Source organism: Lutra lutra, chromosome 4, assembly GCF_902655055.1.
Source record: "Lutra lutra chromosome 4, mLutLut1.2, whole genome shotgun sequence".
NCBI lineage: Eukaryota > Metazoa > Chordata > Mammalia > Carnivora > Mustelidae > Lutra > Lutra lutra.
In genome coordinates, this window is record NC_062281.1 from 98,604,185 (window position 1) to 98,622,648 (window position 18,464).

At 37.1% G+C, this 18,464-nt stretch overlaps 1 protein-coding gene across 4 annotated transcripts in view; it reads right to left on the reverse strand.

Moving 5' to 3' along the window:
- SYCP1 (synaptonemal complex protein 1) overlaps positions 1–18,464 on the reverse strand; it is a 149,333-nt gene that overhangs the window by 13,402 nt on the left and 117,467 nt on the right. For all 4 annotated transcript variants that reach the window (XM_047726411.1, XM_047726413.1, XM_047726409.1 and 1 more), the window contains one exon: positions 7,139–7,195. In XM_047726411.1, the coding sequence (XP_047582367.1) occupies positions 7,139–7,195 (57 nt within the window). The remainder of the gene's footprint in view (positions 1–7,138; positions 7,196–18,464) is intronic.

Sequence of the window (18,464 nt, forward strand, 5' to 3'; positions counted from 1 at the left end):
TGTGATGAACACAGCATAATGTACAAAATTGGTGAATCACTATGTTGCACACATGAACTTATGTAACATTGTGTGTTAAATACATATATATGTATATGTGTGTTAAATATGTATTTATATATTTATATATAAAATTTATATATATTTATATGTGTGTGTGTACACACACACACACACACACACACATATCCATTGGACCAGGAGTCAGGTAATATGCTCTTTTCTCCTGAATCTTAAACTATCTTGGCTGGGAGACATTAAGTAATCTCTAAGTACCTCTAGGCTTAAATTTATCCGTCTATATAATCAAGGGACTAAATGAGATATTCGTAGGTTTCTGCCCAGTTTAGTGATCTCACTTCATAATCCTCTTTCCAGCAGATAGAAATTTTGGTAGCATTTTTTCACACAATGGTATTTCTGTATCCTCATTCCTATATATTTCTGTCATAGGTGGTAACACAGTTTTGATGAAAACAATTTTTTTTCTCTCTCTGAATTCATCAGTCATTCTCAGAATCTCCAAAATCTAACTGTTTTCATGGAAAAATTTTTCCCTCCTGAAAGAACTCAGAATGACAACTACACCACCTTGTGGCCAAATCTGGGAATTTAACACTTCCCTGATAGAAAATGCACCCCCATTCTAGAATGCTGAAATAAACCTCTTCATGATAAGTCATGGAAATGTATGTACTTTCCTACCAGTCACATTCTTTCTGAATGTTACATTTCCAGTGATGCATATACAAGCAGATCTCATTTCATTGCACTTCACTTTGTTGTACTTCATAGATGCTGTGTTTTTTGGTGTTTTTGTTTTTGTTTGCAAAATGGAAGGTCTGTGGCAACTCTGACCCAGGCAAGTCTATCAGCACCATTTTTCCAACAGCATTTGCTCACTTAGTGTCACTTGTGTCACTTTGTATCACATCTTGGTAATTCTAAATATTTCAAATTTCTGCATTATCATTATTATTTGTTACAGTAATCTGGGATTTGGTGATCTTCAGTGTTACTATTATAATTGTTTGGGAACACCATGAACCACATCCATATAAGACAGAAAACTTAAAAGCTGTGTATTGTGACTGCTCCACTGGCCTACTATTCCCCATCTCTCTCCCTGTCCTTGAGCCTTCCTATTCCCTGAAACAAAACAAAACTGAAATTAGGCTAGTCAAAAACTACAACGGCTTCTATGTGTCCAAGTGAAAAAGAGAGTCACCCATCTCTCACTTTAAATCAAAAGCTAGAAATGACTGAGCTTAGAGAGAGGAAGTCATGTTGAGAGCTGAGATAGACGGAAAGTTAAGCCTCTTGCACCAACCACTTAGCCAAGTTCTGAATGCAAAGGAAAAGTTCTTGAAGGAACTAAAAGTGATACTTCCAGTGAGCACACAAATGATAAGAAAGTGAAACAGCCTTTACGTATATGGAGAAAGTTTTAGTGGTCTGGATAAAAGCTCAAACCAGTCAAAATACTACCTTAAGCCAAAACCTAATCCAGAGCAAGGCCCTAACTCATCAATTCTATGAAGGTGAAGAGAGGTGAGGAAGCTACAGAAGAAAAGTCTGGAACTAGCAGAGGTTCATTCATGAGATTTAAGGAAAGAAGCCATCTCCATAACAAAAAAGTACAAGATAAGGGGTACCTGGGTATTAGTCATTATCCCAGGATCCTGGGATCCAGCCCCTAGTCAGGCACCCTGCTCAGAAGGGAGTCGTCTTCTCCCTCTCCCTTTGCCTCTGTCTCCCCCTCCCCCACGACTCATGCTCTCTCACTCACCCTCTCTCTCTCAAATATATAGTCTTCAAAAATAAAACAAAAAACAAAAATAAAAAACAAAGCAGGGGCGCCTGGGTGGCTCAGTGGGTTAAGCCTCTGCTTTCGGCTCAGGTCATGATCTCAGGGTCCTGGGATCGAGCCCCACATCAGGCTCTTTGCTCAGCAGGGAGCCTGCTTCCCCCTCTCTCTCTGCCTGCCTCTCTGCCTACTTGTGATCTCTCTCTGTCAAATAAATAAATAAAAATCTTAAAAAAAAAAAGGTACAAGTTAAAAGCAGCAAGTGTTAATGTAGAAGATACTGAAGTTATCCAGAAGATTTAGCTAATTAAGTACTGAAGGTGTCTACACTAAACAAGAGTTTCAAGCTAGGGAAAACAGCCATATACTGGTAGAAGATGCCATCTAGGACCTTCATATGTCGAGAGAAGTCAATGCTTGCCTAAAATGTTTCAAAGGACAGCCTGACTCCCTTATTAGGGATTAATGCAGTTGGTGACTTAAGTTGAAGCCAGTGCTCATTAATGATTGTGAAATTCCTTGGGCCCTTTAAGAATTATGCTAAATCTACTTGCCTATGCTCTATAAATAGTAAAACAAAACCTGGATGATTGTATATCTGATTACAATATGGTTTAACTAAATATTTTAAGCCTACCACTAAGACCTACTGCTCAGACAAGATTCCTTTCAAGATATTGCTCACGGACAATGTATCTGGTTACCCAATAGTTCTGATGGAGACATACAAGATTAACATTGTGATACCTGCTAACACAACATCATTCTGCACCCCACGGATCAAGGAATCATTCTGACTTTCAAGTCTTATTATTTTAGAAATACATTTTATAAGACTACAGCTGCCTTAGATAGTGATTCTATTGAGGGATATGGGAAAAGTAAATTGAAAACCTTCTGGAAAAGAGTCACCGATCTAGATGCCATTAAGAATATTTGTGATTCAGGCACTTGGGTGGCTCAGTTGTTAAGCATCTGCCTTCGGCTCAGGTCATGATCCCAGGGTCCTGGGATTAAGCCCCAAATCGGGCTCCCTGCTTGTCAGGGAGCCTGCTTCTCCCTCTCCCACTCTCCCTGCTTGTATTCCCTTTCTCACTGTGTCTCTCTCCCAAAAAATAAATAAAATCTTAAAAAAAAAAAATGAATATTTGTGATTCATAGGAAGAGGCCAAATATCAATATTAACAGGAATTTGGCAGAAGCTGATTTCAGCCCTCATGGATGACTATATATAAAGGGTTCAAGACTTCCTGACAGGGCGCCTGGGTGGCTCAGTGGGTTAAGCCGCTGCCTTCGGCTCAGGTCATGATCCCAGGTCCTGGGTTCGAGCCCCACATCGGGCTTTCTGCTCAGCGGGGAGCCTGCTTCCTCCTCTCTCTCTGCCTGCCTCTCTGCCTACTTGTGATTTCTGTCAAATAAATAAATAAAATCTTTAAAAAAAAAAAAAAAGACTTCCTGACAGAAATAACTGCAGATGTGGTGGAAACAGCAAGAAAACGGGAATTAAAAAGTGGAGCCTGAAGATGTGACTTAATGGCTGCAATCTTGTGATAAAATGAGGAGTTGCTTCCTAGGGATCAGCAAAAAGAAGTGGTTTCTTGAAATGAAACCTACTCCTGGTGAAGACGCTGTGAAGATTGCTGAAATGGCAACAGAGGATTTAGAATATTATGTAAATTTAATTGATAAATCAACAGCAGCATTTGAGAGGATTTACTCTGATTTTGAAAGAAGTTCTACTGTAGGTAAAATGCTATCAAACAGCAACCCCTGCTACAGAGGAATCTTTCTTGAAAGGAAGAGTCTATGAAGCAAACTTCATGTTGTCTTATTTTACAAAATTGTCAAGGTCATCCCAACTTTCAGTAACCATCACCCTTGATCAGTCAATAGCCATTAATACGAAGGCAAGATGCTCCACCAACAAAAAGATTTCAACTTATAGAAAGCTCACATGATAGTCAGCATTTTTAAGTAATACAGTATCTTTATTTTAAGATTTTCTTTTTCCATTTTTTTTACTATGTTCAGTTTAGCCAACATGATACTTTATATGGAAAACCCAAAAGACTCCACCTCTAAACTACTAGAACTCACACAGCAATTCAGTAGTGTGGCAGGATAGAAAAATCAGTGTACAGATATCAGTTGCTTTCTTATACACTAACAGTAAAAATACAGAAAGGGAAATTAGAGAATTGATTCCATTTACTAGAGCACCAAGAACTGTAAGATACCTGGGAATAAACTTTACCAAAGAGGTAAAGGATCTATACTCGAGGAACTACAGAAAACTCATGAAAAAAACTGAAGAAGACACAAAAAGAAGGAAAAGCATTCCATGCTCATGGATCGGAAGAATAAAGATTGTTAAAATGTTTATACTGCCTAGAGCAATCTATACTTTCAATGCCATCCCAATCAAAATTCTACTGGCATTTTTCAAAGTGCTGGAACAAACAATCCTAAAGTTTGCATGGAACCAAAAGAGACCCTGAATTGCTAAGGAAATGCTGAAAAAGAAAAACAAAACTGGGGGCATAATGTTGCCTGATTTTAAACTTTCCTACAAAGCTGTGATCACCAAGACAGCATGGTACTGGCACAAAAACAGACACATAGACCGATGGAACAGAATAGAGAGCCCAGATATGGACCCACAACTCTATGGTCAACTAATCTTTGACAAAGCAGGAAAAAATATACAGTGGAAAAGAGACAGTCTTTTTAATAAATGGTGCTGGGAAAATTGGGCAGCTATGTATAGAAGAATGAAACTCGACCATTCTCATACACCATACACAAAGATAAACTCGAAATGAATAAAAGACCTCACTGTGAGGCAGGAATCTATCAAAAGCCTAGAGGAGAACATAGGCAATAATCTCTTCAACATCAGCCACAGCAACTTCTCTCAAGACATGTCTCCAAAGGCAAAGGAAACAAAAGTGAAAATGAACTTTTGGGACTTCATCAAGATCAAAAGCTTCTGCACAGCAAAGGAAACAGTCAACAAAACAAAGAGGCAACCCACAGAATGGAAGAAGATATTTGCAAATGACACTACAGACAAAGGACTCATATCCAATATCCATAAAGAACTCCTCAAATTCAACAATCAAAAAACAGAAAATCACATAAAAAAATGGGCAGAAGACATGAACAGACACTTCTCCAGAGAAGACATAAAAATGGCTAGCAGACACATGAAAAAATGTTCATCATTAGCCATCAGAGAGATTCAAATCAAAACCACATTGAGGTACGACGTTACATGAGTCAGAACGGCAAAAATTGAGAAGACAGCAAACAACAAATGTTGGAGAGGTTGTGGAGAAAGGGGAACCCTCTTACACTGTTGGTGGGAATGCAAGTTGATGCAGCCACTTTGGAAAACAGTGTGGAGATTCCTCAAAAAATTAAAAATAGAGCTACCCTATGACCCTGCAATTGCACTACTGGGTTTTTACACCAAAGATACAGGCATAGTGAAAAGAAGGGCCATCTGTACCCCAATGTTCACAGCAGCAATGGCCACACTCTCCAAACTGTGGAAAGAACCAAGATGCCCTTCAACAGAAGGAAGGTAAAGAAGATATGGTCTATACTATGGAGTATTATGCCTCCATCAGAAAGGATGAGTACCCAACTTTTGCATCAACATACATGGGACTGGAAGAGATTATGCTGGGTGAAATAAATCAAGCAGAGAGAGTCAATTACCATATGGTTTCACTTACTTGTGGAGCATAAGGAATAACAGAGGACATTGGGTGAAGGAGAGAAGTGAGTTGGGGGAAATTGGAGGAGGAGACAAACCATGAGAGACTGTGGACTCTGAGAAATAAACTGAAAGTTTTGGAGGGGAGTGGGATGGGTGGGTTGGGAAAGCCTGGTGGTGGCTATTAAGGAGGGCATGGAGCACTGGGTGTGGTACATAAAAAATGAATCTTGGAACCTGAAAAAACAATTTTTTAAAAAATATATAGTATTTTTAAATTAAGGTATGAACATTATTTTTTAGACATAATGCTATTGCACACTCAACAGACTACAATACAGTGTACATATAACTTCTATATGCACTGGGAAACCAAAAATTAATTTGACTTGCTTTATTGTGATATTCACTTTGCTGCATTGGTCTGAAACTGAACCCACAAGATCAAGGTAAGCCTATATACATAATATTCATGATTTTCTGTTGTACTTCTATTTTTTTAATTGAGGTAAAATTGACATAGAGTATTATATTTGTTTCAGGTGTACAATATAATGATTCAATAATTCTATACATTTAGTGTGCATCACTGTATTTTTTAAAAACAGTTATATGGTATTTCCTATGTGCCAAGCATTATTTATATATAAATGCCTTACAAATATTAGTTCATTTAATCCTTTTAACAACTTTAAAAAACAGATACTATTCATTACCCCTTTACAGATGAGCAAGCTGAGGCATAAAGAAGTAACTTGCCTGGGCGCCTGGGTGGCTCAGTGGGTTAAGCCTCTGCCTTCAGCTCAGGTCATGATCCCAGGGTCCTGGGATCGAGTCCCACATCAGGTTCTCTGCTCAGCAGGAGCCTGCTTCCCCACCCCCACCCCGCCCTCTGTCTGTCTCTCTGCCTACTTGTGATCTCTCTCTCAAATAAATAAATAAATCTTTAAAAAAATAAAGAAGTAAATTGCCCAAATCAGAAATATTTGATAAACCTAATAATTATAACATATAAGGCTTATGATATTATTTCAATACTGTTGGAATAAAGTATAGCAAATAAAAGCCTATTTAAATTTATTTCTTTTATTGTTCCCTCATTATTTGTAATTTATATATCCATAACCTCAGATAAAATATGTCATTTACTAATCTACTTGAAAACAAATAAATAATGGGCATATTTTATTGGAATTATACATGACTCAAAACAACTCCATAAGAATATGGGATATCAGGACGCCTGGGTGGCTCAGTTGGTTAAGCGGCTGCCTTCGGCTCAGGTCATGATCCCAGTGTCCTGGGATCGAGTCCCACATCGGGCTCCTTGCTCGGCAGGGAACCTGCTTCTCCCTCTGCCTCTGCCTGCCTCTCTGTCTGCCTGTGCTCGCTCGCTCTCTCTCCCTCTGTCCCTGACAAATAAATAAATAAAATCTTTAAAAAAAAAAAAAAAGAATATGGGATATCTATTTTCATAATATGAACGCATTCTATATTTGGAAATGAATATTAGATGCTCCTTACTTATGAACCAAAAAATTTTCCAGGGAGATGTCAGAAAACAAGTTTGGTTATAAAGAAAAACCAGGAGAATTATATAAATCTCTTACCTTATCTTTTTTTTCAGGAGTAACAATGTTTTCTTTTGCCTCTCTTTTGAGTTTTTCCTATTAAAAATGAGTGCACACAAGGTAGTTACTGCTATTATCAAAAATTAATGCTATTATCAAAATACTTCTAAGAAGTATTAACAAAGAATACTAAACTCTAAATCTTATAAAATAATGAAAAGAAAAAAAAAGAAAAACAAATTTGTTTGTTTCTACAGAGCTTGTTATTTAGTTTTGATTATCTTTTTTTAAAATTCTGATCTGGGGGCACCTGGGTGGCTCAGTGGGTTAAAGCCTCTGCTTTCGGCTCGGGTCATGATCCCAGGGTCCTGGGATGGAGCCCCACATTGGGCTTTCTGCTCAGCGGGGAGCCTGCTTCCTCCTCTCTCTCTCTCTGCCTGCCTCTCTGCCTGCTTGTGATCTCTGTCTGTTGAGTAAATAAATAAAATCTTAAATAAAATAAAATAAAATGCTGATCTGACCGGTATATATCTGTGGAATCTTGGGTAAGTCTTTTAAAACTCTGAATCAACTTTCTCATTTGTAAAATGAAGTAGATGGATCAGATTATAAACTAAGGAATACACACAAGTAATTAACTGTGAAGAACCATAAAGAGATCCAGAATATTATGGGCTTTTAGAGGCAGATATTAATTTTTTCTGTGCATTGAGAAAGGGTACATTTCAGTTGGACCTTGAATAATGAACTTTTAACATGAAATAAATGAGGATGGGGGGAAAGAAAGTACAAAAAGTACAAAATACTTAGGAAAGAACACATCACTTTTGCTGGAGATTAGGGCATATATATATTTAGTAGAGAAAAAAGAAAAATTAACTCTGGCCTGCAGAAAAGAATATGTACTTTGCCTTTAATATGAGAGTCACCTAGAGAAGAATTGTTAGGGCCCCTAGAAGCCTTAAAGGACTCAGAGAAGGGGAAGTTCCAATACACAGAACTTTAAGCAGACTTGCCCTTCCTGTCTATGATGCCTATGCCAATATCAACCTTCCTGAATGCTTTGTGTACACCATGCTATCTCTCCCAGTGTTGCTCCTAACCAGAGAACTCACTTCACCATGAAGCTTATAGTAAGCTAATGTAACAGTAGTCACTATTCTTATTCTGTATCCTATCAAAGACCAATAGTCTTGGATATTGGGGTCTACAATAAAGGGCTAGAAAGCTCTCTTCTAGGATAAATTATATCATCAATACTAGCAAAACTGCACTGCCTCTCAGAGGACTTCTAGAAGCTTTCAGAAGACAGAAGGGAGAAAGCACCTCCCATGACTGCACTGTCTTTATAAAATTCTGGAAACTTTTGCTGGTCTGGAGATTTTACTTACAGTATGTTCTAGTACAACATGTGTTTCCAACGTGTGAATTATCTTAGCTCATACACAAACATGCATCTTTGGTAATGGTTAATTAATTATGAGTTCCCTAAGACCAAAGAGATAGGCAGTCCACTTATGGACCCTATTTAAATTGAATAACTCAAATAGGTCTATAATATGGTCTGACAAAGAGACAATTGATTTCAGCTACAGGAATAGAGAATGATGGCCCTGTACCCAAATTTCATACTTGAATAAATTTATAAACCTAGAAACATCCAAATTAAAAGAAAGCCTGGTAAATGTTGTAGAAGGATTTTGCAATAATATCACAAATACATAAGGTATCCTTTCTACTATCACATCTCACCTAGGCAGAGATTTAGGTCCATCAAACCATGAAAGATGTAGAGAAGGTGATTTATCACAGTCCCACAAAGCCAACTTAATTGGAAAATTAAATTGACTGTTATCCAGTAACAGTTTTGTCATACCAATGGGCAAGTAACATAATAGGTCAAAATAGGGACTGTGTATTGACAATGATCAAAATTGAGAGCTAAGAAAAAAGTTTCACGTAAAATATATATATGTATAAAATATATGTAAATATAAAATTCAAATTAAACAAATACCAGAATTATGGTTAGAGAACAAAAAAAATATCAAAATTGTATATGTGGAGGAAGAGGCAGTATGAGAAAGCATTAGATACATTGTTTAAAAACATAAAGGTAACCAGTAAAATAATTCAAAGTACTACACACACCTTTTAAATCAACCAGACATACATATACACTTAAGAGAAAACTACAATAAATATTACTATATAACATAAAGATAACAAAACATGATTCAATTACATGTCATATCGATAAGGGGTTAATACCCATAAGGAATTCCTATAAGTCAGCAACAAGAACAACGTATAAAAAATGGGAAAAAGATTTGAATAGACAATTCTCCTAACAAGATATATAAATGGCCAACAAGGGTAGGAAGTAACTAAGAACTTCAAAAACAATTCAACAACAAAAACATATAATCTTATGCCATAATTTGTGATTCTAGTAAGGCTCAGCATGAGAGCCACAGAGTGTACTTGTGCGGATTTGACTCTAGTCAATATAGTTTCTTAACCTAATCACCACTTGCACAATATTGGTGAAAGTAGACACTTATAACAATGAGAATAACTGTTACTAATATACCTGAAATGATAAAAAGTATCTGAGGGGTAAGTGGGCAGTCTATAAAAAAAGAGGCCTACAAAATGGATAGAGAGTGAAAGTTACAGAAAAAGGGACTAAATTTTTTCATTTTGGTCTCTCTAGTCTGGACAAAGAAAGCATACAGTGAGGCCCATAAAGAATTAATTATCCTTGCCAATATATAGAACACACTAACAATAAAGTCAAAGGTGAGTTTCAAAAAACAAACAAACAAATGAAAAAAAAAAGAAAGAAAAGATCCCCCTGAAGCAGAAAACACAAAAAGCGATTCACTGAAAAAAAAAAAAAAAAAACACAACAAAACCACACACATGAATTTTGTCCTTTTCCTTTGTACCCTCTTATCACCCTGTAATTAGAATATACCAAATCATAATATTTTTATCTTTTCCCTCATAAAATTGGGTAAGGAAATATAGCTTGAAGAGAGATTGGTAAAATGGCAAAAAGTAACGGCACACATATGTACATATATACACACACACAAATGCACTAGGATATTACTCAGAAATGAAAAAGAGATCTTGCCATTTGCAACACCATGAACAGACCTAGAGAATATTATCCTAAATGAAATAACTCAGACAGAGAAAGACACATGCCATATGATTTCACTTATATGTGGAATCTAAAAAAACAAATGAACAAACAAAGCAGAAACAGAACCATAAACATAGAGAACAAATTGATGGTTACCCGAGGGTAGATGGGTGGGGGGCTGGCAAAATGGGTGATGGAAAATAGGAGATACAGGCTTCCAGTTATGGAATTAATAAGTCACGGGGTGAAAGGTAAAGAATAGAAAATATAGTCAGTAATATAGTAATATAGTAATACTATAATAGCATTTTATGATGACATATGGTAGCTACACTTAGGGTAAGCATAGCATAACATAAACAGTTGTCTGAATTTCTATGTTATACACCTGAAACTAATTTAACATTGCATGTCAACTATACTTCAATTTTAAGAAAAAGAATAACCCAACTTATCCTCTCAGATAGATACATGGGTTTAAGGCTTCACATTGAATTGGTGAAAAGATCCAAAGCCTGAGGATAAATATATCACAAGAAAACTACAGACCAATATCTCTATGAATACAGATGCAAAAAATCCTCAAAAAAATACTAGCAAACTGAATCTAGCAAAATATAATTATTATATATCATAACCAAGTAAGATTTTTCCCAAGAATGTAAGATTGGTTTAACATCTGAAAATCATCTAATGTAATATTGTGTATTAATAGAATACAAAAAACCCACACACAATCACCTCAATATACACAGAAAAAGCATTTTGCAAATTCCAACACCCTTTTATAATAAAAACACTCAACAAATTAGGAATTGAGAAGAACTTTCCCAACTTGATAGAGGTAAACTGAGTTTCATCAAGATTAAAGAGTCTCTGCTACAAATAATACCATCAAGAAATTAAAAGACAATCCACAGAATGAAAGAAAACATTTGCAAATCTTAGATAAGGGACTGACCAAGAATATATAAAGAATTCTTAAAACTCAAAAAAAAAAAAAAAAAACCTAATTTTTAAATGGGCAAAAAGCATCTGGATATACATTTCTCCAAAAAAGATATACAAATGGCCAATACCACATGAAAAGATGATCAACAATCATTAGGCATTAAAGAAATACAAATCAAAATAATGATATACCATGTCACACTGACTAGAATGACTATAATTCAAACAAGTGTTTCTGAGGATGTGGAAGTTGGGACTTCCATGCATTGATAGTAGGAACCCAAAATGGTAAAATTGGCTTGAAAAACAGTCCGGTAGTACCTTAAAATGTTAAGCATAGAAATATTATATTATCCAGCAATTCTATTTCTATACATATAACCAAGAGAAATGAAAACATACCCACACAAAATTTGTACACCAAATATTCACAATAGTCAAACTGGAAACAACCCAAACTTCCATCAACTGATGAATGGATAAATAAAACCTAGTATATCGACTTCAGGCTGAAGGATGGGTCATGGGATCAAGACTAAGCTCTGAATCAGTTTCTGTGTCTGTGAAATGGAGAGGATAACGGTCCCTTCTCACAGCCCTGGCTGTCATGGGATTAAAGGAGTCAAGACATGAGAAATACTAAGCAGGGTGCTTGGCATAGAGAAAGTGCTGGATAAACTTTGGCAGTTAAGTTCTGTCTTCATTGGGTTTCCTCAGAAGCAGACTCAGAATTTTTTTTTTAAAGGTTTTTTTTTAATTTGAGAGAGAGAGAGAGAGAGAGAGAGAGAGAAAGAACATAAGTAGGAGGAGTGGGAGGAGGAGAAGCAGGCTTTCCAGCAGAGCAGGGAGCCTGATGTAGGGCTCGATCCCAGGATCCTGATGTAGGGCTCGATCCCAGGATCCTGGGATCATGACCTGAGTGGAAGGCAGACACTTAACTACTGAGCCACCCAGGCACCCTGCAGACTCAGAATTCAAATGCAAGATATTCTTTCAGGAAATGACCCTGGGAAGCACAGGAGGGTGAGGGGGTGATTGTGGTGAGACAAGTAAGAAAGGAAGCCTCTGGAGGGTATGTTAATGAGCAGGCTGCCCCTGCAAGGGTTAGGGGCTGGGGGATGGGCCCTCGGTGTTGGGGGAGGCAAGCCTGCTCAGCCGTGGCCTTCTGGCCTACCCTGTGTGCAGGCAGAATGTGGTATTGTCGGGACTAAATTTAGTCATGACTTCATTCATGATAAGCACTCACCCTGTGACCAGGTGACTGGGGATCGACTGGGAAACAGAACTGGCTCAGGCTAAAGGGGTGCAGGTGGGCCCCGGTGGGTGTAGTACAGACATCACACAAGGTTAAAAAAAAAAAAAAGAAAAAGAAAAAAACCCTAGTATATCCATACAATCCATACGATAGTATACTATTTAGCAATAAAGAAGAATGAAGTATTGATCTATGCTAGGATGTGAATGGACCTTGAAAACATAATGTCAAGTGAAAGAAGCCAGTCACAAGACCATATATTATATGATTCCATTTAAGTGAAATATCCAGAATAGGTGAATCAATAGAGACAAAAAGTAGATTAGTAGTAGCCTGGAGCTGTTGAATCTGGTAATGGAAGAAAAAAGGAAGGGATAACTGCTGACGCATATGGGACTTCTTTGAGGGGGTGATACATGTATTCTAAATTACACAGCCTTGAGGGCGCCTGGGTGGCTCAGTGGGTTAAGCCACTGCCTTTGGCTCAGGTCATGCTCTCAGGCTCCTGGGATCGAGTCCCACATCCCGCTCTCTGCTCGGCAGGGAGCCTGTTTCCCTCTCTCTCTCTGCCTGCCTCTCGGTCTACTTGTGATCTCTCTCTGTCAAATAAATAAATAAAATCTTTAAAAAAAAAAAAAGATGTTTAAATTACACAGCCTTGGTGGTTTGCACAACTATATTAGAAACCATTAAATTGTACACTTCAAATGGGTGATTGAAAGGTATGTAAATTATGTCAGTGAAACGGTTTGTTTTTTTTTTAAATGACAGAGTTGAGGAGTGCCTGGGTGGTTCAGCAGGTTAAGCAAATGACTCTTGATTTTGCCTCAGGTCAGGATCTCAGGGTAGTGAGATTAAGCCCTGCATGGGACTCTGTACTGGGCATGGAGCCTGCTTAAGATTTCTCTCTCTCCCTCTGCCCCCATCCCTCTCTCACCCTCTCTAAAAAAAAGAAAATGAAAGCGCTGAGCAGGGACATGGACAAAGTTGGGGACATTAACACCTCCATTTCAATAAGTGAAATACCTACTCACCAGAAAAATCACCAAAAGTATATACAATCTAAACAATACTACCAACTAAGTGGTTGTAACTGACATTTATAGAACACTCCAACAATAGTATAATATAAAATTGTTTCAAGCACCCATGGATCATCCACCAAGACAGATAATATGCTGGGCCATAAAGCAAATCTCAACAAATTTAAAAGAATGGACTGACCGTTTTTGTTCCCCCCAAATTCATACATTGGGGCCTTAATTCCTATTATGATATGGTGTTTGGAGATGGAGTCTTTAGGAAGTAACTGGTTTTGGATGAGGTCAGGGAGGTGAAGTCCCCACAATGGGATTAGTGTCCCTGTGAGGAGAGAAGAAACTAGAGCTCTCTCTCAGCAATGTGAGGTCACAGCCAAAAGGCAGCTGTCTAAAAGTCAGGAAATGAACTCTGACCAGAACATGACCATGATGGCATCCTGATCTCAGATTTCCAGCCTCCAGAATTGTGAGAAATAAATATTTGTTTAACCTATTGAATCTAGAGTATTTTTGTTATAGTAACCCAAGCAGACTAATACAAAAATCATACACATTGTGTTCTCTGACCATAATGGAATCAAACTAAAAATCAGTAACAGAAAGACTACAGGAAAAATCTTAGAATATATGAAAATTTAAAAACACATTTCTAAATAATCTATGGGTCAAAGAAGTCACAAAGAAATTTAAAATTTTATAGAACTGAATGAAAACAAAAACACAACATATCAAAACATGTGGGATATAGCTAAAGCAGTACTGAGAGAAAAATTTAAAGTACTAAATGCTTTCATTAGGAAAAAGGGAAAAGTGATGTCAGCAAAATGGCAGGAGTTTTCTACCATCCTCCCTACCAAGAAAACAGATTTTGACCATCATCCTCAGATGAGAATACCTTTATCGAAGTTCTAGAATCCAGCAGAGAAGTTCTAGCACACCACTGGAACAAAAAAGTCATAGATTGAACACACTGTAGAGGATAACAGGAACAGTTTCACTTTACCCTTGTCACCCCCTCTCCTAAGGCAGAACAGTTTGGTGCCAAGAAAGATCTCTCAGCTAGCAATTTTTCCTTTGGGAAAAAGTGAGAGCAAGAGAGGGATCCCCAGCTTTCCCAGTTGTGCAGGATGCTGCGAAAGAGGCCCATTTCTTTCCCACTCCATCCAGAATACTAGGGTGAACTACATGACTGAGAGGTGAGAAGGGTTTGGGAATACAGCAACAAAACCTCAGAATGTATTTAAGATACACATATCCTCATCACTTCATGGACTCCATGGGAAGACTGCCCAAGAGCTTCTGGGGATACCTTGCCTGAAGATCAACTGGCCCAAGGGCACTCCCTCAATGCTTCAAACATCTCACCCACACACCTAATACCCCATTGCCAACCTGCACATGTCCTTAAGGGTGGCAAGCATAAGCCTTTGAAGATGGTTAGTGAACATGTGAAGAAAGCTGGCCCAATGCTTCAGAACTAAAAGTATACAAACCTGATCATTCAACAAAGACCAAGGGAGAACAAAGAGGAGGCTGCCAGCACTACCTGCAGCATCAAGAGAAAGCATACAGTCTTAAGAATTCCTCTTAAAGAGCAAACAAGAAATGTAGAGCAGGCAGGCAGAGATACAGAAATAGACAGAGACATAAATATATACATAGATATAGAAAAGATCCAAGAAAACCTCAGAATCCCTAGCAGAGTTGACAGAAGATACTTCTCTCCTGAAGGTAATAACCAATTAAAAACTGGAAGAGATAACCATCCTTCAAATGTGAAGACAGTGATACCAGACATGAAAAATCAAAGCAACATGACACCACAGAGAAATACAATAATTTTCAGTAACCAACTCCAGAAAAATGGAAATCTGCAATTTGCCTGATAAAGAATTCAAAATAGTTGTTTTAAGGAAGTTCAATGAGCTATAATAAAACACAGAAAGACAATTCAATAAAATGAAGAAAACAATAAATGAACAAAAGAACTTTGAGATAAAAATCATAAAAAAGAATTAGACAAATTCTAGAGATGAAAGTAGAATGAATAATGGAAAAATGCAATAGGGAGAATTAAAATGAGACTTGATCAAGCTGAAAAATCAAATGACTTATTGTCAAGTTCATAGAAATTATCTAATTGGGACAACAAAGATAAAAGAATGAAAAATGGTGAGGGAAGACTACATAAATTATGAGATACCACTGAATGAAACAATTTACACACTTTAGAACTGCAGAGGAACTAAGATGGAGGAGGGGGCAAAAAAGTAATCTAAAGAAATGATGGCTAAGAACTTCCCAAATCTGAAGAAGAAAAAGAGAAAATGGAGCAGAAAGTTCATTTCAGTAAATCATAACTGAAAACTTCCCTAATCTGGGGAAGGAAACAAACATCAAAATCCAAGAAGCACAGAGAGGTCCCATTAATTTCAACAAAAGCTGGCCATCACTGATTTGTGGAGCATAACAAATAGCATAGAGGACAAGGGGAGTTAGAGAGGAGAAGGGAGTTGAGGGAAATTGGAAGGGGAGGTGAACCATGAGAGACTATGGACTCTAAAAAACAATCTGAGGGTTTTGAAGGGGCGGGGGGTGGGAGGTTAGGGGAACCAGGTGGTGGGTATTGGAGAGGGCACGGATTGCATGGAGCACTGGGTGTGGAGCAAAAACAATGAATACTGTTATGCTGAAAATAAATTTTAAAAATTAAAAAAAAAATCACTTGGAAAAACACAATTACCAAAACATACTTAAAATTGTGATGAATTAAATAGGATTAAATAAATATCACAGTTATTGGAAAAAAATTATTAAAAAAAAAAAAAAGCTGGCCATCACCAAGACATATTACAGTCAACTTCACAGAATAAAAAGAAAAGGAAAGATTCCTGAAAGCAGCAAGGGAAAAAAAGTCCTTAACTTACAAGGGACAACAGATCAGGTTTACAGATCTGTCCACAGAAACCTAGCAGGCCAGAAGAGAATGGCATGATATAGTCAACCCACTCAACGGGAAAAATATGCAGCCAAGAGTACTCTATCTAGCAAGGCTGTCATTGAGAATAGGAGACATCGTTTCCCACTCAAAACCTATAGAGTTCACGACCCCTAAACCAGCCCTGCAAGAAATATTAAAGGGGACTCCTGAGTGGGAAAGAAAGACTAAAAGTAACAAAGACTAGAAAGGAACAGAGAAGGGGTGCCTAGGTGTCTCAGTCAGTTGACTGTCTGACAAGATTTTGATTTCGGCTTAGGTCATGATCTCATGGTTGTGGGATCAAATCATGCATCATGGTCCCTACTTAGCATGGAGTTTGCTTGAGATGGTCTCTCTCCCTCTCTCTCTGCCCCTCTCGCCGTTCAATCTCTCCCTCTCTCTCTCTCTCTCAAAATGAATACAATCTTAAAAAATATGGAATAAAGAAAATCTCCAGAAACAATGACTTAACAAGTAATACAATGGCACTAAATTCATATCTATCAATAATCACTCTGAATGTAAAGGGACTAAAGGCTCCAATCAAAAGACACAGGATATCAGAATGGATTTTAAAACAACAACAACAAAAAAAGTTCATCTACATGCTGCCTACAAGAGACTCATTTTAGACCTAAAGACACCGCTAGATGGAAAGCAAGCAGATGGAGAACCATTTATCATGTTAATAAAGGTCAAAAGGAAGCCAGAATGGTCATACTTGCACCAGACAAAGTAGATTTTAAACCAAAGACTGTAACAAAAGATGAAGAGTGCCACTATATCATAAAAAAGGGTACAATCCAATAAAAAAATTTAACAATTTTTAAAAATATTTTTATTTTGGAAGACCACAAATACATGGAGGTTGAAAAACAACCTACTAAAGAAGGAATGGGTTAACCAAGAAATTAAGGAAGAAATAAAAAAAAATACATGGAAACAAATGAAAATGAAAACACAATAGTCCAAATCCTTTGGGATGCAGCAGAGTCGTCTTAAGAGGGAAGTATATTATAGCAATACAGTCTCACCTCAAGAAGCAAGAAAATCTCGAAACAGCTTAACCTTACATCTCAAGGAGCTTAAAAAAAAAAGGACAACAAATGAAGCCCACAACCAGCAGAAGAAGGGAAATAATAAAGATCAGAGCTGAAATAAATGATACAGAAACAACAACAACAACAAAAAAACCAGTAGAAAAGATCAATGAAACTAGGTGCTGGCTGTATGAAAGAATTCATAAAATTGATAAACCCCTACCCAGATCTAGCAAAAAGAAAAGAGAAAGGACCCAGATAAATAAAATCACCAATGAAAGAGGGGAGATCAAAACCAGCACCACAGAAATACAATTATAAGAGATTATTATGAAAAATTGTATGCCAACAGATTGGGCAATCTGGAGAAAAGTGGATAAATTCCTAGAAATATATAAACTACCAAACCTGAAATAGGAATAACTAGAAAATTTGAACTGATAACTAGCAAAGAAACTGAATCAGTAATCAAAAATATCTCCAAACACGAAACATCCAAGGCTAGATGTCTTCCCAGGGAAATTCTATCAGACATTTAAAGAAAAGTTAATACCTATTCTTCTCAAACTGTCTCAAAAAATTAAAAAGGAAGGAAAACATCCAAACTCATTCTATGAGGTCAGCATTATCTTAATTCCAAAACCAGACAAAAACTCCACTAAAAAATTACAGGCCAATATGGACGAACATGGATGCAAAAATTCTCAACAAGATACTATCAAATCAAATCCAACAGTACACTAAAAGAATCATTCACCATGATGAAATGGGATTTACTTCTGGACTGCAAGTTTGGTTCTATATTTGCAAATCAATATGATGCACCACATTAATAAAAGAAAGGGTAAGAATCATATGATCCTCTCAATAGATGTGGAAAAAGCATTTGACAAAGTACAGCATCCATTCCTGATAAAAAAAAAAACCTCAAAAAAGTAAGAATAG